We start from the raw sequence: 21,052 nt of genomic DNA, 5'->3' as shown, positions 1-21,052 counted from the left end.
TTTATCTCCTACATCATTCAAGGTTGATGTCTATATGAAATTTTAAAATATATATTTTAGTATTTAAAGTTTGAGAAATAGTTTTATAGGATCCCTACAATTACTTAAGCTTTACTTGATTAAGTTAAAATTAATGTCGCGATTAAATATGATTAGTTTGATGAAAAAAAATTATAATATTAGTCTTGTATGATGTAGCATCTATTTTCTCTCCTCATCTCTTTTCATCTAGAATATTTCGGTCTTTTGTCTAATTTTCTTTCTTTGCTTCGGCTCCCAAATTAATTCAAACTTCCATAGTTGCCTATCTTCTTCTTTACCATGAAAATTTCATCTATCTTTCATCTCATCTCAAGCTCCACTCCCATTACTTACATTTTTTTTTCTTACAATAAATTTGCAAATTGAAAAGAAATATTACTTCCCAATTCCACTACAAATTGAAAGATTTGATTAAGCCGGTTAGGTTTTCTCCGCAAGATAGCAATGAAACTACCACGGACCGGGGGAGCGAGGCAAGCTGGGAAGGGGACTCCATTAATATCATGATTGGGTCGACCAGGCCAGATCGTCAGTGAATAGAAAATCGAACTATGAAACTTGTTAGGATTTTAAAACACACCTAAAAGAAAAAAAAATCTTGAATTTGGACGGAGAAAATAGAGAAATTTACTCCAAAAGCAAGTAAAAGTTATAGAATTTGAGTGACAAAGAAGTAAAAGACTAAAAGTATTGAAATTTTTTTGGAAAATAAAGAAACGCTTTAGATTTGGAGAAAGGAAGGAAGACTTTAGATTTGGAGAAAGAAAGGAAGCAAATAAATAAAAAAATAAACCAATTCATTGTATTTTGAAAACCAATTCTATGCTCACAATTATCGCTCGCAAGATTGTAGAAATTTGTAGGGATGATGAGTGGAATGACTTTGAGTTAAGGGAGCTTGAAAATGATTTTTGTTAATTCTAAAAATTAACAAAAAAAGAAAAAAAAAAAGACTAACTAATTATATTTAATAGCCAAATTATACTTCCATTAGCAGTAAGTAAGTTTACGGACTATTTAAAACTATTCTTCAAAACTCATCACTAAAATATATATTTTAAAACTTCAAAAAACTAAATAAAAATCATCCTCAAACTTAGCGACATAAAAAGTCCATTTTGCCCTTTTATTTAACATAGATTACCAAATTATCTTCTTTAACTCATGGGCCATGCTTTGGGCTTATTCATGTCGATGTAAATTGGCCAACCCAATAGCAAGCCCATTGGGCTTAGGGCTCAGTCAGATCGATGATCTTAGCCTGCAGTTTTTTCTCGGTCCAGACCAATGAAGAAGATGATGATTTGTGCCATTTTTTTCCTCTCTAAATTTGTTCAAATAATTTAATCAATTGCTTAGGGTACACAGTTTATTACCCAAAGGTCTCAAACATCTTCTTCCTTTAATTCATGTTCTGTTTTTGCTCTCTTTTCTCATCCATTCTCTGCTCTCCTCCTCTGTTTCTACTCTTTGTCAACGTCAGACTTGTTTCCAATTCAAAGCTTTCATCCAGAAGGAGTAAACGAGCTCGAGTTCTGGGTTCTGTCCCAAATGTGCAGAAGCATGTTCTTCAAACCAAAAACTAGCTGAAGATCAGCCAGACCTGCCAAATTTTGAATTCATTACTTTGGAGATCAGTTGTTGCATTCAGAATTGGCGTTTCTAGCTAAGATGCTCTGTAAGGACTCATAAAAGATGAATTGTTGTGGTCTTTTCTCTGTTTTTCTCCTGTTTTGTTTGCCATATAGCTCATGTTTGTGCATTATTAGATATGGGATAATGAAGCTTGATTAATCGTTAAATATTGATGTGATTAATTGCTTTTTCTTGTAATTTGTAAAAACATTTTATGAAAAAGGTCTTACCCATGTGGAAATAATGGTTTGTTTCGTCTATGAGGCATGGGGTTAAATTTCATATAAATAATACAGGACGCCTTTGGTAGAATATATGAATGGAAAATGAGAATAGTTTATTCGGGAAGAAGAAAGCATACTCCATTAGTTCTTAAGTCATATCTTAATTGAACTGACAGCCCAAAGCCATGTAAATAAGTAAAGAGTATATTTTATAGGAAACTGAGATAGCTAAGAACTCAAATTATAGGTAATGATATCAAAATAATGCTGGATGCGGATGCCTCTGGATGTTTTCAACATCTATGATTTGAGGCTGGAAATTGCTAATACTAATTAGGGTTGTCATGTTCAAGATTAAGGTGGGCTAGTATGGAAGCTCCCTTGTGATTCCTGGGAATGGGACACTAAACGCCTGTAGCCTCTCTCTCTCCCTCTCCTATGATTATATGATTATATGATTATGGAATCTCATTCTTCCATGAACTAAATTTTGCAGATTGCTAGGAATTGGAGTTTGAAGCTACATTTTGATGGCTATTGTTGAATCAATTCTTGATCTTCAAGTACAAGATCCGCCCGAGGAAGAGTTCTATTCAGCTGATTTGACTTGGACCAAGTTTGGCACTGTTGAACACCATGATGAAGTTGCTTTGATTCCTTATGCCCGAGTAGATGCATTTATAATTGGTGAATGTACTAATATAGAATGCCCGACCCGGTTTCATATTGAGAGGGGAAGGAAGCGATCGAGGGGTAGCTTGAAAGAGTTCAAGGATGACGAATATTTGGAATATCGACAGTAAGTTTCATAGCGGTTCTTACAGTTCTTTTTTCTCCACTCTTTTGTTCCTCACTAAATAAATAATTTAAAAAATAACAAAAAAGAAGAGTTTCTTTTTCTCAGCAAAATGCATTACAAATTATTTCTAGCATCATTTGATTGTGAGCAGTGCATGAAGCAGGGTATAGTTGAAGAAAAGTTCAGCAAATTAAGGATTAAATTTTCATATAGAAAAATTTAGCTTGAGTTTCTTTCTCCTAAAAACAAAAGGAAGCAATGTTCCTATAAACTAACCCTTAAATAAAATAGGTTTCCCTCATTGTAGCTTTCTATAAACTCTTTAATTTCTTTCATTGACACCCTGTCCCTTTTATGCATGTGTGAAGATATTGGTGCTCATTTGGTCCCGAAAATTATGGGGAGGGTGGAAGTATTTTACCTAGTAGAAGATATAGGCTTAACACTCGAAATCGTGCTGCTAGACCTCAATCAATGCGAGGTTGTACCTGCCATTTTGTTGTTAAGAGACTATATGCTCGTCCATCTCTGGCACTCATAATATATAATGAGAGGCGTCATGTGAACAAGTCTGGCTTTGTATGCCATGGGCCATTTGACAGAGAGGCCATTGGCCCTGGTGCCAAAAAGATTCCATACATTTGTAATGAGATCCAACAACAGACAATGTCGATGCTTTATCTGGGAATTCCTGAGGCAAACATTGTTGAGAAACATCTTGAGTGTCTTCAGCGATACTGTGGTTCTAATGCAAAAGCTAACAGTCTTGCTTCCCAGTATGTTCACAAACTTGGGATGATCATCAAACGGTCTACCCACGAGCTGGATCTGGATGATCAAGCTAGCATTAGCATGTGGGTTGAACGCAATAAAAAGTCCATATTTATTCATCAGGATACTTCAGAAGATAATTCTTTCATTCTTGGTATTCAAACAGAGTGGCAATTGCAACAGATGATTCGGTTTGGCCATCGTAGTCTCATTGCTGCTGATTCAACATTTGGCATTAGGAGGCTTAAGGTGATTGAACTTGCCCTAGAATTTACAAAAACTTATGGATATCGGTCACTTCTGATTTTATCTAAAAATTGTAGATGTTTCATCTTCCTTATGTGTGCAGTATCCCCTGTGTACACTTCTCGTGTTTGATTCTAGACAGCATGCACTCCCTGTTGCATGGATCATCACTCGCAGCTTTGCAAAATCAGATGTATCAAAATGGATGAAAGCCTTGCTTGATCGTGCTCATTCTGTAGAGCCTGGATGGAAAGTTAGTGGGTTTTTAATTGATGACGCAGCCACGGAGATCAATCCTATCATGTAGGTTCACCAATCTTTCTCTGTTTTCTCTTCTTCATTTTTTCCCTTTCTCAACTCTGTGTAGCTTAAAAATAGTTCTAATTAACATGGTCTCATCTTTCAGGGATATATTCTGTTGTCCTGTGCTTTTTTCCCTCTGGCGCATTCGTAGGTCATGGTTAAAAAATGTTGTTAGGAAATGCAGTAGCATTGAAGTTCAGAGGGAAATATTCAAGCGGCTGGGAAAATTAGTGTACAGCATTTGGGATGGAGTCGATACTTCAGTTGTCCTGGAAGAATTTACCCGTGATTTTGTTGACCAAATTGCTTTCATGGAATATTTCAAGGGTTGTTGGGTGCCAAAGATTGGTTAGACTTCTTCTATTTCAATCTATCTCTGCCCTCAGTGAAAATTGATGAAGTACTTCCGTTTAGAGTGCTAAATATTTTAATAATCGATGGATGGCACCTGTTATTATATGGAATTGACCTTAAATTTTCTTTTTGCTAATATTTTTCTACTGTTACAGAAATGTGGCTTTCTGCGATGAGAACTTTTCCACTTGCAAGCCAAGAGGCATCTGGTGCTATTGAGGCCTACCACATGAAGCTGAAGGCAAAGCTGTTTGATGACTCTCATCTTGGTGCTTTCCAGAGGGTGGATTGGTTGGTTCACAAGTTGACCACCGAATTGCATTCAACCTACTGGCTAGATCGCTATGCTGATGAAAGTGATTCGTTTCAAAATGTCAAGGAGGAGTATATTTCTTCTACTTCTTGGCACCGTGCACTTCAAATACCAGATTCTTCAGTTACCTTGGATGAGGAAAACCACCTGTTTGCCAAAGTTCTGAGCCAAAAGGACACCAGTATTTCACATGTAGTTTGGAATCCAGGGTCGGAATTCTCATTTTGTGATTGTTCTTGGTCGATGCAAGGAAATCTTTGCAAACATGTAATCAAGGTGAATATGGTATGTGAAAATTGTCCAAGTTACAAACCTTCCATGTCTTTTCAATCATTTGAGGAGATATTGATGAATATGTGGAAACTACCAATGGATGATTCTGTTGCCTTGGATGTGTCAATGGCTTGGACCCATCAGATCCTTGATGAAGTTCAAAAACTAGTTGAATTAAATTCTTCAAATGATATTAGCTCTGTGGTAAACAAGCTGCCCTTGAAATGGGCTTCTGGGAAGGGAAGAACCAGTTTTAGGAAACCCTCATCTACCGTTCCTTTTCCATCAGAGTCCAATACTGTCAAAAAGGCCATGCAAAAGAAGAGCCAGAAAAGGAAAAGATTGTCATCAATAAAATAAATTGCTATACCTTTTTGCTGTTTTATCCCGTTCGAAGACTATGAACACTGGGTTCCTTTTAATAATACTTTGATTTCAACTCGGATGATTATACAAGATCTGGTGGCTTATCGAGTAACTTAAGGTCGAAGTATGCTCATTTAACTAGCAAGCACAGATCACAACTAGCACAGCCAAGATTAACTGGACCTTGCTCATTATGGCATGAATATGTCCACACGAAGGTGGATCTCTCGAGTCTTGCGATGGAGGTTAGACTTGTAACATATTCAAAACCATTAAAAGCTCTGCTTGTCCATCTGCATTATGTTTACATAGTTTATGTTTCATCCTTTTCAGGTCCTTTTGATACACTTCAATTTACCAGGGATCATTTATATGGAAGCAATCCTATTTTGTTGCATTACATTCAGAGTTGATGCTCCCAATTTTTGCAGGAATGTGTATATAGAAACATTGTTAATATGATCATTTCAGATACTTGTTCATTTTAGGTAGCTTAGCTTGAATGTGAGTAGAATTATTTGGCTAGCAGTTTTTTGCCTTGGTGATTTACTGATTTTAGGTAGTTACTCCAGAAACCGTAACTCTGATTTTACAGTGGTTGAGAGCTTAGTTTGTGGCCAATTATATATCGAGGGAATACACATTAAACAGATGTATTTACATTCATTCCAATTGCTGAGAAAATAAAGTTAAAGTTGCTAGCAAGTTTGATTGGTTCTTTAGCTTGTTTAGAAGTTTTCTACAAGTTGGGATAGCTTTAGATTGACTAGAATTAATTTTTATAGTACTTGTAAATTTTCCTTTTCACTCCAAAGAGATTTTTCTTTTTCGAGTAATTAGATAATCTCTTTGATTAATTTGGATACACTGAAAAAAAAAGTTTTCAAAATTAACACTTATCGTTTGGATCACAAAATTCATTTTTGATCTACAAAGCTGAGATTGTTCAAGGATCTCGTTGATGTATTTTCAAATTCAATAAATTTGTAATTTTACCAATTTTAATAATAAAATTGAAGTTTGCCTTTACGAATAACCGAAATTTGAAGCACTCGTTCAAGATTTCAAAGTGGGTCCGAAATTGAAGCTCGCCATAGAAATTTCCATGTCCGAAAACCCTGATCACAGCCATGGTTTGCCAATTGGGAGTGAGGAAATCTCACCTTATCCACACTCTCACCACAATCCCTTATCCATTTCCATCTCAACAAATCTCCTCTTTTATCAGATTCCCTCGTAATCTCGTTACCCCCCATTAACAACAACTGACCGCCATTAATTCCATTTCCAACTTTGTCCAATCACTTCCAAACCAATGGCCACCATGAATTCCAGTGTTCTGGCTTGCAACTACGCCATTTCCGGCGCTGGATCGGCCGACCTGAACTCTAAACTCACCGCCGTCCCTTCTGTTGCGTCCCCTGGGGTTGTGGGTTACAAGTTGCCGGCTATTAGGGCTCAACAGGCTAGGGTTCCTGAAGCTAAGAACGAAGGAAGGAGGACTGCGCTTCTTTACCTTGGAGCCACCCTCTTTGCTGCGGCTGCGGCTGCCTCTAACTCCTCTGCTAATGCTGGAGTCATTGAAGATTATCTTGAGAAGAGTAAAGCTAACAAGGTAACTACCTATTCATATTGCCTTTGTCAAATGCTCTGTTTCAATACTTTGTGATGAAAATGTGTTTGGTCTCTGTTGGTGTTGAATTTTCATAGTATGTGAAATCAAAATATTCTTTTGGATTTGTATCTTAAACTAAAAGTATCTATAAGGTATGCTGAGGATCGAAACAGGGAGTTTAAGTCTTTAAGATTCACGTTGAATGTCATGCTGAAGTTTGAAGCTAAGGTTTTCAAAAGCCCTCCCATGATCAAGGCCAAAAGCCTTGAGCTTTTTTATTATTTGGAAAAGAAAAAAAGAAGTAATAATTAGGGTATTTCCTTCTGTATTGATTAAAAGAATCAAACTTCCTACGTCTAAATGCAAGTTTTTTTTGTTTTAGGGTTCTTTTTCCTTCTTATTTCTATTTCGTCTTTGTCTTCTCTTTCTTCATGTAGTACATTTATATCTAATGCAACTAAAAATTCAAGTTTTTCATGTTTCTAACCCTTTTATTGCGGTTTTCAACAGGAATTGAATGACAAGAAAAGATTGGCAACAAGTGGGGCAAACTTTGCAAGGGCATACACCGTTGAATTTGGAACATGCAAGTTCCCAGAGAACTTCACAGGGTGCCAAGATCTTGCCAAACAAAAGGTTTGTTCATAATTTTAGTTGTAATCGTTATCAGTTTTTTGAATTGTTGAAAATATGAGATGGGTTTTTGATTTGCTGAGTGCTAAGTTAGTTTTATGTTCTGTTTTTGATTGATGCAGAAAGTTCCATTTATAACTGATGATTTGGAATTGGAGTGTGAAGGGAAGGACAAGTACAAGTGTGGTTCCAATGTCTTCTGGAAATGGTGAAGAGAAGAGAGCCATTTTAAAGGCTTTGTATCCCTCACCACCATTACTCAGTCTTCCCCTTGTATCTAATTTTCAACTATTGATAAGTGTGAAATTTTATTGTTTGCCTTTTTTGGGGACATGTGTTCCTATACCATTGTTTTCTTTTCTCCCTTTGAGACCAAAAGAAGCAAAATGTGAAAGTAGAAACCCTAGACATCTATGCGTTAACATTTGTTAGAATCCTTCCTCAATAAACATCATTATATGCATTTAATTAGGCCTAATGGAATTATCATGAGGAAGAGTGCACAAAACCTCAGGGAATTGGTGTGTTATTTACGTAAGCAAAAGAGGTATTCAGTGACAAATTTGAGAGAAAAGTTTGACAAATTATGCTGTGAACATAACAAAATTTTGATATAAGTCACGTAATCTATCAAAAATATAATATATCACTAATAGGATTTTGTCAACCATAGACTCAATTATTAATAAAAGCTAATAAATAGGTTATGTGTCCAATTCTTTAATAGTATTATTATACTCTTAATCATTAATCTTAAAAGTACTACCTAAGTACTTTGAAATATTGCGTTATCAATTTAACATATACGAATGTTGAACGCGTGGACATAAAAGATTTCACATTTTACCTCTCGATTAATTAGTCATGTGTTTAAAATGGTTATCTAATACTCTATTATTTCCTATAAAAATGGGATTGCCAAAATTGGAATAACCACCTACAATAATAGGATAAATTAGTGCTAGAAATCTGGGAAAACAAAAAATCAACAAATAATAAGCATGCTATTTGAGAAATAATGCAAAACAACTTTTTTGAGTACAATAATTATACAGAACATTATCCAAATCTTTAGTTAGATAAGAGAATATGTGAATTATTATTAAATTAGCGACCTTACATGAACTTGATTAAAGAATCTATTTTGGTCATTATCCTTTTAAAAAAGAGATTACTTTTCATCACTCTTTTCAAAATTATAAAATGAGTTCTACACATAAATTTAAACGATTTATAAATAATGTTATTAACTAAAATTCTAAAAACTTGTTGAGCTGTGAAACTATTGTGAAATGGGAATAGATGGCACACAATCGCCAATATAACATGGAACTAAAATACTTCGAGGGTATAAACAAAAATCAACAAAAGTTAGAAGTATTTATGTATTTTATTTAAATTGGTTATCATAACTAATAAGCAACAAATGAAAAAGTGGTACAAAATCTTAACCTTTTAATCAAGAATATAATACTTTAACTAGTTGAATGATGTTCAAAAACTTTATTGTCTTGAAAGTTTAAGATGAGTTTTGTTTCTAGTTTGATGGTAGAGAATAGAGATTTTTTTTTAATGGTAAACACAAACAACTTTGTAATACAATCAAAATCCAACATCGATTAAATAAACAGTTAATTTTGGATAAGTGAGAAGAACTATCTCTATTGGTATAGAATCTTTTAAGATGGTAAACAAAGCTACAAGGATGTAGTCTATAAAAGATTCTATCAATAGAAATCAAATAATCATTATTAGTTATTACAAATTATTACCTTTATCAACCCAATTAGATTAGGATGTCATAACTCATAAATGTGATAGCTAACTACCAAATGTATGTACTCATTTTTATAGGATGAAAAGAATTCCTCTATCCAAGTTCAAAGGGTTGATTTTCTTTGCTTATAAATTTCGCAAATCCAATCCCTCTGAAAAAATTATGCTGCAGCTATTTTGTGTTGTCAATATGTGTGGTTTGGTTTATCATTTTAGCGTTATCTCTGTTCAACTACTCGTTGAGTGAGTGAGCGACATTTCCATAGCTCACAGGCTAAAATTTCTACCTCTCTCTTTCCTTTTTTCCGCCATGGTTTTCTCTGCATCTCTTTCTCACAACTCTTTCTCATGCCTAACTCAATTCCCGCAAAATTTTAGAAGAAATCCACTTCGTGTTCACCTTATTCGAGCTGTGAAATCCACTGAACCGGAGAAGAAGGTGCCAGAGACCAAAACCCAGGAGCCTCCCGTGGCTGAACCTTCAAGTTCAAGCTCCCCCACCGCCTCTCCCAAGGTTCCAAAGAAGCCTGTCTATTCGAGTGAGTTTCTTCTTCTATTCTGCTTCCAGTCTATTGGGAATTGAGGATTCAATTTAGATTTGTTAATTTCGTTTTTTATTTGCTTTTTGTGTAGTGAAGAAGGGTCAGATTGTGAGAGTTGACAAAGAGAAGTATCTTAATAGCGTTAATGTATGTAGTTTTCTGAACTCTTTTTTGTGGCAATGAGTTATCTCTTTACAAGTTTATAAAATTAATTTAGTGCAGCGTTACTCAAGCAAGGTCTGCGTAACTTGCTTCATTGCTTGTTGTTTGTGTTTTTATAATCCTTATATTTCCAATTCAGCTATATACTACCCGTGTCTTTCTATGGCATAGTCAAATCCAACAAGAGAAGTTGAAGACATACTTTTGCAATGGTTTCATGGCAGGAGGGAAGAGTGAAAGGAACAAGGAAACAAAAGAACAACTCCAAGTGTTGAACTTTAACCATTGATGAACGATGCAAGAATATATGAAGTTGCTTCTAGGTTGGAATCTTATTCACTCGGAGGAAATAACAAAAGAGAACAATCTAAGAGCAAGGGACAAGGAATAAAATGGGAATGCCACTCTTAAGAGGAATGCAAGTACACATGTTTCTTATCCAAAAAAACATTCACTCAGAGGAAATATGTAGGGCGTGGACTATTAAATTCTTTCCGACTGGCTCAGTGATCTGTATTTGAGTTATGATTCTCCTTTTGACCCGTCTACTTTTCCTCTTTGAAGCATGGCTGGAAAAGTGTGGCTGCAATAGGTTAATATATAATGGTGGCCAACAGTCTAGATTATACCCGAGTGTGAACAATTAAAGTGCAGCTCAACTCTGTCCAACGGAATTTCTATAACAATTGTAGGCCTGTGCGGATTCTATCTATGTCTGTAGGATTTAGGTAGGCCTCCAATTGTAATAGTATTCAGTAGAAAGGATAAAAAAGGGAATGCCACTCTTAAGAGTTAGCTTGCTAGGATGTGTGTGCACTTTTTTAGTAAGGAATAGGATTGCGTTTGTTTGAATCTCTCCAATTGACCTAGAACAAGAATTCAACCATTCACACTTAGTTTCTAAAGCAATAAATCTTAAAACATGGACCCCTTGTTCTTTCCTTGAGTGAGAGTTATGTGGGTACCACTTAAGCGTTTCTCTTTCCAATGACTTTAAGTTAAATAAATGACCCAGTTTGTGGTTCAAATCCTTAAATAAGGACAATAAAATTTTATAGGTAACTCCTACACAAGTTGGACTAACTTAAACATTTGAATGTTGTTTGGAGAGCTGGAATGTGATCAGATTACTGGAAATATCAGAGGTGTTGGCATGCATGAGGAATTGAAGATGGAATAGAAATGAGATTGTGAAGCATGAAAACGGTGGAAAAAGGGGTTGGGTTGAATAGAACGAAATAAGCTTGGTATTACAAATTGAACCAAAATGCTTAATCCAAATGTGGATTTTGGATTACATTACAATCTAAATTCATCCACTATTGTTCTCCGAATAGCTTCTTGATGAAAAGTCAATGGTTAGTTTTACATACAAAATGAGTTAGTTGCTCTTCCAGTTCCCCCTGCTCTGCACCTGAATCGTCTTGAAAGAGGGGTGTGACACATGTGGTGTCATCAACTTGTGTTCTAATGCGTTGCATTAGTCCTGTGATGACCTGGCCTTTGTGCTCATTTATTATTATGATGATTGGGGCCATGGGGAAACCATCCTTGATAAATGGGAAGAAAGTGAGATAGTGTCAAGTCATGATGTATCTCAATGAGTTGAGGTAGACTTGGATTAGGACATCTTTTTATGGAATGATGTATAAGAAGAAGAAAGCTAATGTTTTATTTCATCTTTATCTATCTCGGTAGAACATTAAATAAAGAATGATAAATTTTTATGGCTAGCCAAGGGGTGTGCTTTTTGTGGGGTCCAAAGAATGATAGAATTTTCAAAAGGCTTGATATGGAGTTTTGATGTTTGGTCCCTCGGGAGAATCCATGTTTCTGTCAGGGTGTCTAAAACAAACTCTGTCGGCAAATATTTACGTAGTCTTCTTTTGCTTGATTTGACTTAACCTTTGGTAGTATTGCTCCCTTTGGTGTTTTGTTTTTAATGCCCTTGTATTTTTTTCCGTTCTTTTCTCAATGAAAGTTGGTCTTTATATAAAATAATATAATAATAAAACAGGAGAACAATAGTCTAACAAAAGGTATGATTTTGTGAGCGCTTCTCTCCCTGACCTGTCCAGTATAAGGTATCTATCTATCTAGCCAACAAAGAAAGTTTTTGCAGAAGTTGTTCTCTATTCTTGTATAACAACCGTTTGATGAACTCTATTTAATATCTTCATTCATCACCGTCAAATTTTAGGACATAAACGAAATGTTAGTTTGAAGGAACAGAATTTGAACTGTGCTCATTCTACCATTGATCAAGACATATTTTTCCTAGTGTTATTGGACTGATGGCAAACAATGTTTTCTTTTCTTTATCAATAGTATCTATCTGTTGGACATCCACCTTATTTCAAGGGCTTGGACTACATTTATGAAGACCGTGGTGAGGTCAGTTCATATAGATTACACTCAAGCCTATTACAATTTATCAGGGACTTCTGATGAGTAATCCTTTTTGGTCTCAATCATCTTTCTTCAGGTATTGGATCTTCGCATTTTCGAAACAGGAGAATATGCACTTGTAAGCAACTTTCATTTGGACTCCATGTATATATGATTCTTTGGCTTTTCTTTTTCTTTTCTATAATATCCGTTGGGCATGCACATTTCACAAGTTTCTTTACTACCATACTATATCAAAATAGTGAGAGGGGAAAATTAGCTCAAGCAAAATGGATATTTCCCTTGAATGCAAATGGTTGTCATTTTTACCCAAAATTCTTGGACAGATTGCATGGGTTGGCATTCCGACTGCTCCAGCTTGGCTGCCGACAGAAATGCTTATAAAGGTATTTATTTAAAGGTGTTCTTGATATCTTTCACATCCTGAGCACTCGAGTTTTGAATAAGCGAGACCATACATTTAAGCATGAGAATCTTGGATAGTTGGAGAAAGCTTAGCAATATATGTTGAGTTCTTACATAAAAGTCACCCTTCATCAGTACATTTCAACTAAGAAAAGTAGCAATCCTTGGACAAATTTCCTAGAGTACCATCAGTGATGCAGAAATAGCATTGAAGGTACAGAAAGTAGATATTGGAATGTTTATCATTCACTACTTTAGTTTCTTTTTTCTCCTTTAAAGATTCATTGGGTGATTTTAGAAGACATGCTCTCTCAAACTTCGCTTCTACTCTAGGAAATATTGGGTAACCCTCACCAGACATTATACTAATCATGTAATCATGTATCCTATTCGGAGTGCTCTTGAAATGGTTAAAATCGTTTTTCTCAGATTTAAAGTCACTCTAAAATGCATCCTTATTCACTGAAGATCAATTCAATGTGTGATTTACACTTTTAAACGCATGTTTGATACATTAGAAATGATTTTGAATGATTAAAATCAGTTTTCGAGTTATTTTACAAATGACAAATATAATTATAACCATTTTAGAATCATTCTCAAACATAATATAATTTGTAGAAAAGCATCAAAGTCACTCCTTACGATACACTCATAGTCCCCCCACTAATTATTGGGATGACTTTGCTTACCCCAAAGTCAATTCAGTGAGACAACCAAGATTTTAAATCAGGGACGTTTTGCCTATCCCTAGATCTATTCCATGTGATAACAAAGTTTTTTCTCCTGTTTTTGGCTTCTTTTTCAAGTGGGTTCTTAAATTTTATTAGTATTTTTGTTTTGTTGTCTACTCTTTGAGAGTACCTTAAAAAATAAACTAATGTTTCTTAAAGAAATATGAAAACTTTGGGAAAGAAGTTGCAGAGAACATCCGATGGTTGCCATGCCACCAAGGGATTGTGGTCTTCTTTCTGTTTTCTTATTCTATTAACCTTTTCCATTTGAAATATCTAGAAAAATGGGCAGGTCAATATAGAATAACTTCCGTTGTAAAACCATTTCTTGAATTTTGTAGTTATGATAACTTTGCTCTTTCTGACAGTCGGAGAAACTCAACTACGAAAGACTCTAAATCACAGCTTTGATGAACGATGCTCACTTGATGGTTTATAGGTTCCACTTTTCTCCATGACTCTGTAAAGATGTGTAGTTATTTCAAAATACATTAATAATTCATCGCAAGCCTTTTGCAACCTTGATGCTTCTGTTGATATTTAACATCAAATTATGTGTTAGTACAACGAAAAGAAAAATGTTTTTATGAAGAATGATAATGTATATAAGAAGAGATGGAAGAAACCTCCAGAGAATCTTAGTTTTGAATGCCTGATCTAAGTTAATCATAGCAGGTAATAAACTAAAACTGATTATTACATGTACAGACCACTTTCCCTTTACAAGGACCAAAAAATATTGTTACAAGGTACAAGATATCTCTAATCAATTACATCATATCCCCAGTTAGAAAATTTTATCCCACCATTTTCAATCAAGTACCCTTCTTTCAATTGCTGATACATGAATAACTCAATCTCTTCACAATAAAATATTTCTGATACACAATGGATAAAATTACACCCGGGGATGTGAGGAAGATTTCTTTTTCTGTTTTTTTTTTTTTCATGAAAAGTTTAGTCAAAGAGGTCTTCTTGGTGATCCAAGATGAGTCTGCACTTTCAATAGAGATGACTCTCGCAAAGGATCAAGGGTGAACAATGTGTTTGGTCTCGTGTTATATGCGTATTCGTTCAAATTGTATCCACTTTGACCCACCCCCATGTAAGACGTGTGAGGTGGTGAAAGATAACAGCTCTGGTGCGTGGGGCCATACGACCGTAATGGACTTGAACATGGAGAGACAGGCAAGGATGTGATCAATCTTCCATTTCCCCTGCACAAAAAGCAATCGATCTCAAAGTGAGTACAAACTCAGGTCAAGAGGATATTTTAAAGGAAAGGATGTTTAGTACCTAGGACTCGGAGCTCTGGAAGAGAATGTTGGGTTTGTCACATAATCTCCATCACATATGCTTATACTTTTTCTGTTTGGATGCCGATCTAACAATGGCTGCATATAAAGTTTCAAAGGTTTCAACTTCATGGCCAAATTTTGTAATGAATAACAGATTTGGCAGTTAATTAACAAACCAAGAGATCGTTGTTTATTTCAATACATGCTAATTGTTCATTCAATTGAAATGTGATCAAATGTTCTTCTCAAAGCCTTCAGTATACTCATGACAAAGTATTTAAATGCAAAGCCCAAGTCCAAGCGATTCAAAGTTTTTGACTTTTTTCTAGTATTAAAAAGAAATAATTTCATCTTGGCTTTGTGATTCACCAAGTAAGCGAAGTGATGCCGAAAGGCTTACCGAAGTTTGGATTCCATCGAAGCTAAAGGGGAATGCATCCACAGATAAGTTAACATCAGATGCTCTTGGTGTTACTGCATCTTGAACAAAAGGGTGGTCCAGTAGTTCTGCAGCAGAAGGACGGGCGGAAGGATCCCGTTGCAAACATAATTGCACAAAACTTCTAGCATCACTGGAGAGATAGTCTGGAATTTCGGGAATGTCTTTACTATTCCCAATTTTGAAAATGGCAGCCACCTGTTAATTCCAAGATAAAAGGTAAGTATAGCCCCAGAGGATTTAACATTAGGAGTTAAATGGAAAATCTAAAAGCAATATTTGAGGAAAATGTCCCACCCCTTCGTATTTGCTCCAAGGCGGTTTAGATGTTGCCATTTCAAGAACAGTACATCCTAAACTCCAAATGTCTACAGCAAGACTGTAGCCATTTGTATTCATCACAACCTGAGATTCCACAACAAGAAACAACTGTAAGGACGGATATGGAGCAGGAGTACACGTAAAAGAAAATGTTCGATACAAAACAGAAGAGCTGGAGGAACATTTGTTTTTCATAAACTAGAAGACAAAATTGTGTGAATTTCCACGTTTCTTTCTTCCTTTTCGTTGATTCTTCTTTTAGCACTCAGCTTTTCTTTTGTCTGTTATTTAAAGCAGAGGGAGTGGAAGGAAGTGATAGAAAGTACCTCCGGGGCCATCCAATAAGGACTGCCTTTGAAGGAAAGCATCGAAGTACAATTCGTTATCTGATTCCAACAAAAAGAAATGACATCAGATATTCATATCCAGAAAAAATAAGTACCAAAGCATTTTAATTTACTTATTTTTAAAATGTGGATCGGTTAATACGAGAAAAACAGAGAAATGTATTTGACGCCTTCTGGAGGAGAAAGAGTTAATATACATACATGTTTTGCCATGCCAAAGTCCACCAACTTGACCTCGCCTTTCGGATCTACTAAGATATTTGCCCCTTTGATGTCCCTGCCATGAGAAGTATATTCCATTAATGTTCAAAAGTAAAAAGAGAAAGTACCTTTTATTTTACACAAGGACCCACAAGTATGAAAATAAAGATTCCTGAGCAGTATTTACAACTAAAATACCTATGCACTGTATTTCTCCCATGCAAATAAGCAAGCCCAGAAAGAATCTTCCGGGTATAATTTCTTATAACAGGTTCTTTGAAGGCGCCATATTCCTGAAGTAATTTGTGAATTGATCCCCCGGAAATGTATTCTAAGTAGACTGAGAGCGACTCTTCACCCTGATAACAGCAAGGAATGAAGTGTCAAAAAATTGAATCACAATATGATTAACAAGTATTGTTCACAGGGAAACTTGTGTGCAGTAATGTTAGTAACCTTTGAAAGAGTACAATTGCACTTACCATTTCACTACCATAGTACCGGACAATGTTCGGATGCGACAGCTGACTGAGCACAGTAATCTCCTGTTAGACAGAGTAATTTGTCAGAATTACAACCAAGTACCAAAATGGTAAAATGTAAAGCCTTGAAACCTTTAAAGAAATTTCCAAAAGACAGTAGGTAGCAAGAAGTGAAATTACAAACAAACGACAAATTTTTCAAACTGGAGCATAAGAATCACCTGGTTCAATTGCTTGAGACATTCCTTTGATGTTGAGTCATCACTTATAACCCTGACCTCCTTAATTGCACACATTTGGCCACTTACACTGCAATGAATTCAAGAAACTGGATTAGAGAAGTAATAACAAAAACAAATGTGGTGCCATCTCATTAACTAACAGGGAGGGGGGTCAACTCCCAAGTAGTTTATTTCACATACTAAGCAACACATGACACAAGAACTAAGAGAGTACAGCAGCACCATTTTTTAGACTGGAGTATAGCTTCAATCCATTCATTACTGTAAAACCGTGAAAATATCTTAATCAAAATCACCATTACCTGTTAAATCCAAGGTAAACATGCCCAAATGTTCCTCTCCCTAGAAGCCTTCCTTTCTTCCATTTCGATTGTATAGCTGCGTTGTTATCACCAATATTGGTAGCTCTCATGCTGGTCAAGGAAGAAGGGCTGGTGGGAGCACTTGGAGGAAGCGGCAGCTTATGAGTTGTAGGAGACTCGAGACTCATGCCACAGAAACGTGGGTTGAGAGGCGATGTTGGACTAGTGGGTCCTTTTGATCCTGGACCTGGACTTCTTGCTCTTGTCTCGATTCTGTTATCAGCAAATCCTCTGAATTCAGACAAATGGACCAAATTATCAAAAGAATTTCAGAGGCAAAGGTAAAAATCATTCTTTGTGTAGCCATTACTTCTAATCTCTCACCGATAGGACTATGAGCGTCCTCTAAAAAACAAACTGTAAATTCTTTTCGTTCCCAGTAGAAAGAAACCTTATGAAGCAGTCAGAAGTTGATTTGAAAATGTTAGAAACAACGTCCAGCTGAATCCCAGATTTTCGTAACAAGTTTAAAACAGAAACTACTTCATATCAGCCATTAAAATTCTCCATTTCACCGACAAATAAACAGTGAGATAGACCGTAAGCACACAGAACTAAACAAGAAACAGAACAAAGCTAGAGTTACTAAGATATCAAAACATAGGTATAACCAATCAAAAGGCCCCGTTTCAGAAATCAAAAAAGAACTCAGGGAAGGAGAGATTAAGATCCCAACAGGGCCAAATAGATTGTAAAACTCGCTGAATTTCATTCAAAACTCTCAGTAGAAAATTCCATCTTCTTCAGCAGAGAACTACGGAAAACAGGGGAATAATCAATTAAACAGGGGAATTAAGTCCTTCCGGTTCATGATAGGATCCCAAATCAAATAATCAGGAACCAGTAGATGGTAATTCGTCTGAAGCCAACAACCTAAAGATTTTCCACAAACTCCAAATTCCGGAAACCCCAAAATAAGAGTACGAAAGTACAACAGAATCAAGTACCGATCGGAGTCAAAAACCTTCCAAGTTAGAAACCCACCTGTAAGCTCCAAATTGAAGCTGTTCTTGAGCAGATGGTTGATCATCTGAAGAGCCAGAAGAGATATCACTGGAAACCGAACTGGACCCAGATCCATTCCCAGCTCCATGATCAATCCCAAGGCCAGAAGTAGCAGGTCGAGGAAGAGGAAGACTCTTATCCCCACTATCAGAGTCAAAACCAGAAAACCCAGAAGAGGCAGCACCAGAAGAGCCCAGATCCCTGCTAGACCTGGGAGAATTACGAGAGAAAATCACAGCAGAAACCTCATCAAAGCTCTTGGGTTTGTGGGTGATGATGGGGTTCTTCGGTTGAGTTTTGGGGGAAGAAGAAGAAGACTTGAAGAGGTTGAGAGAAGAAGTGGGGTGATTTTGATTGTGATGGTCCTTATTTCTACTCAATTTTTTAACCCACCCAAGAGGCATGATAGGGGAAATCAGGAAAAACCCAGAAGAAAGAATTAAGAGAGGGATTGAAATTGAGGGGAGGTTCGAGGAAACTCAAAGAAGAAGGCAGAGGAGTGCTGTTGTTAAGATGGTGGATGATGAAGAAGAAAAGTTGAAGAAGGAAGATGAAGGAATTGGAAGAATTAGAAAGAAAGAAAGAAAGGATTGGAGTGAAATGGAGGAGGAGGAAGAAGAAGAAGGAAGGACGGCAGACGGTGGTTGGATAAAGTGGGGGAAATGACGTGGCAACTTCATGAGAGGGAAGGATTTTAAGAGAGAGAAAGAAAGGTGTCTTTGTTTACTGAGTTAAGAGAAGAGAGAGAAAACAACCATGGAAGAGGAAGAGAGAGAGAGAGAGTAGAGCTTCGTGGTGATTTGTAAAAAGAAAGAGAAAAGGATAAAAAAATGAAAAAAGGTGTGATTTTTAATTGAATTCCGTGTTTCCCAGTTGGCTGTTGGTGGCACCCAGTGAGAACCTTCTTCTTCTTTCTCTTTCTTTCACACGCACACCACAACAAAATACAAAAAACACTTCAAGCACTCCGAAAACACAAATTCCTTATTATTAAACTCATATCATCAATTAACCTACTAAAACTCACCTACTTTAATTAATCCATTCTGTATTTTTACTTTTTGTTTTTTTAATCATCCTTAAATTTAATCTTTAATGACAGTTATCGTTGATCTCTTCAAATTTCATTTGTTATTTATTAGTGTTTATATTATCGATTTAAAAATTATATCCACGTAATTCTTTTTTATAACTATTGTAAATATATTTACAAAATATAACAAATTTTCAGATTACATCAGTCTATTAATGTTTATCAACGTTATATAAAAAAATCGAACTAAAAAAATAAAGACCCTTTCGTTGGGATAAAAGATGTCTAGAGAACCATATAAAAAAATTATATTTTAAAAATATTTTGATTCATTTTTCTATATTTGAATTTCATTTTTGATAGAAACTATAATTATTATTTGTTTAATTTACGTAAAAATTAATCGTAAATGAGTAAATTTAAATTTTATTGAAAGTGCATGGACTTAAATTAGATATTAAAAATATATAGACTAATTTGGTTAGAGTATATAGATTCTAATAGTATCTATATTTAACCTAAAATTATTTAAAAAGAAAAAAACAGCATATTATGGAACAAAAGTAATACCTTGTCCTATTGGTTTGTTAATGTTTTTCTTTTATCTTTTTAATACATAAAAAAAAAACATGTTTTTAAAATTTAAACGGTATTACATCATTAAAAATATTTGAAATACCAAAACAATAAACCTCAAAACATAAAAAAAAAATCTAAATTGTCTATTAAACAACTTCTTAACGACGATTAGCAATATTTATATAATGATATAATATTTTAATCGATTGAGATAAATTTAAGTTTGATGCATTCAAAATAAATATTATTATTCTTTTCTTTGTGTTTAGAGTATTAAAAAATCAAATATATATATATATATATATATAAAGTTTTTAAACATAACTCCATTACCATAAAATTTTATTATCGATCTCAGATCAAATGTTGAATTTTTTGTATTTTCATATATATATATATGTATATACCATTTGTTTGGAGCAGTAATGAAAACATTTTTCAAGTTTGATATTATTTTATGTTGACTTCCCAAATGGAATAAGTTAATTAACTCAAAAGAAAATTCCTATCAAATGTATACCTATTCAAACTTGAGTTTTTTAAAAAAAAAAAAATTCCCATAAACTTACTAAAAAGTTTACACAACTTCCCGAATCAAAGTTACACAAAACCTTGTCAAATTTAATCACAAAATACCTTAATAAAAAAAAAAAAAAAAGAACAGATAGGCAAAAAATATACTTAATTGAATCCATACCATACTACAAAAATAATATCAAATACATGTATTAAAATTTTCACTATTTTTAAGTCCAAACTTCAACCAATGAAATCAAATTTGATCATTCAATAATTAAGACTGCCAACCAAAAAACATTATTAGTTTTGCTAATAAACGCTTTTTATTGTTAAAATACCTACATTTTCGAATAAATAATTAAATCTCAAAAGATAAATTAAAAAAAAATATATGGTTTCAATAAATCTTAATCCATCTCTATTAGTTTGTCTACAATGGCATTTCTTTACATACAATTTTCTTCTTATTATTTAATTCATTTAAAAAATATTTAAAAGAACTACAATAAATAATAAATAAATTATTGAAAATATTTATAAAATACAGTAAAATTTAAATTTTACGAATAAAAAGTTGTCATTAATGTATAATCAGTATTACCAAGTTTTTTGTTTTTTTTAA

The 21,052-nt window shown here is 34.7% G+C and overlaps 4 protein-coding genes across 7 annotated transcripts; 3 read left to right on the top strand and 1 right to left on the bottom strand.

Moving 5' to 3' along the window:
- The first annotated feature begins 1,387 nt into the window (after positions 1–1,387).
- LOC103485285 (uncharacterized) lies at positions 1,388–6,031 on the top strand. The gene is made up of 7 exons (XM_008442836.3): positions 1,388–1,720; positions 2,398–2,700; positions 3,069–3,720; positions 3,821–4,020; positions 4,124–4,368; positions 4,530–5,571; positions 5,660–6,031. Exons 2-6 carry the CDS (start codon positions 2,432–2,434, stop codon positions 5,318–5,320), a joined length of 2,157 nt encoding a protein of 718 aa, XP_008441058.2. The 5' UTR covers positions 1,388–1,720; positions 2,398–2,431; the 3' UTR covers positions 5,321–5,571; positions 5,660–6,031.
- A 610-nt stretch (positions 6,032–6,641) lies between these two features.
- LOC103485284 (photosystem I reaction center subunit N, chloroplastic) lies at positions 6,642–7,905 on the top strand. The gene is made up of 3 exons (XM_008442835.3): positions 6,642–6,941; positions 7,452–7,577; positions 7,697–7,905. The coding sequence occupies exons 1-3, from the start codon at positions 6,642–6,644 to the stop codon at positions 7,784–7,786; spliced, it is 516 nt and encodes a 171-aa protein (XP_008441057.1). The 3' UTR covers positions 7,787–7,905.
- Positions 7,906–9,425: 1,520 nt separating this feature from the next.
- On the top strand, positions 9,426–14,121 carry LOC103485281 (NAD(P)H-quinone oxidoreductase subunit O, chloroplastic). 3 transcript variants are annotated; one of them, XM_051089053.1, is made up of 7 exons: positions 9,501–9,889; positions 9,984–10,039; positions 12,383–12,448; positions 12,540–12,581; positions 12,790–12,849; positions 13,004–13,082; positions 13,971–14,121. In XM_051089053.1, exons 1-6 carry the CDS (start codon positions 9,661–9,663, stop codon positions 13,061–13,063), a joined length of 513 nt encoding a protein of 170 aa, XP_050945010.1. In that variant the 5' UTR covers positions 9,501–9,660; the 3' UTR covers positions 13,064–13,082; positions 13,971–14,121. The 3 variants fall into 3 exon arrangements, with proteins under 3 accessions (XP_008441053.1, XP_050945010.1, XP_050945011.1); XM_008442831.3 differs by lacking the exon at positions 13,004–13,082 and having other exon boundaries at positions 9,426–9,889; XM_051089054.1 differs by lacking the exon at positions 13,004–13,082 and having other exon boundaries at positions 12,540–12,607.
- A 119-nt stretch (positions 14,122–14,240) lies between these two features.
- On the bottom strand, positions 14,241–19,112 carry LOC103485282 (mitogen-activated protein kinase kinase kinase 3). 2 transcript variants are annotated; one of them, XM_008442833.3, is made up of 11 exons: positions 18,279–19,112; positions 17,235–17,507; positions 16,912–16,999; positions 16,691–16,753; positions 16,407–16,567; positions 16,209–16,284; positions 15,987–16,046; positions 15,637–15,744; positions 15,301–15,537; positions 14,899–14,996; positions 14,241–14,819 (listed from the first exon to the last, which is right to left on the bottom strand). In XM_008442833.3, exons 1-11 carry the CDS (start codon positions 18,701–18,703, stop codon positions 14,564–14,566), a joined length of 1,845 nt encoding a protein of 614 aa, XP_008441055.2. In that variant the 5' UTR covers positions 18,704–19,112; the 3' UTR covers positions 14,241–14,563. The 2 variants fall into 2 exon arrangements, with proteins under 2 accessions (XP_008441055.2, XP_008441054.2); XM_008442832.3 differs by having other exon boundaries at positions 17,235–17,525; positions 18,279–19,111.
- Positions 19,113–21,052: the final 1,940 nt, after the last annotated feature.

This window comes from Cucumis melo, chromosome 8, assembly GCF_025177605.1.
Source record: "Cucumis melo cultivar AY chromosome 8, USDA_Cmelo_AY_1.0, whole genome shotgun sequence".
NCBI lineage: Eukaryota > Viridiplantae > Streptophyta > Magnoliopsida > Cucurbitales > Cucurbitaceae > Cucumis > Cucumis melo.
The sequence above is the reverse complement of the archived record's forward strand: the minus strand, read 5'-3'. Positions and strand labels throughout refer to the sequence as shown.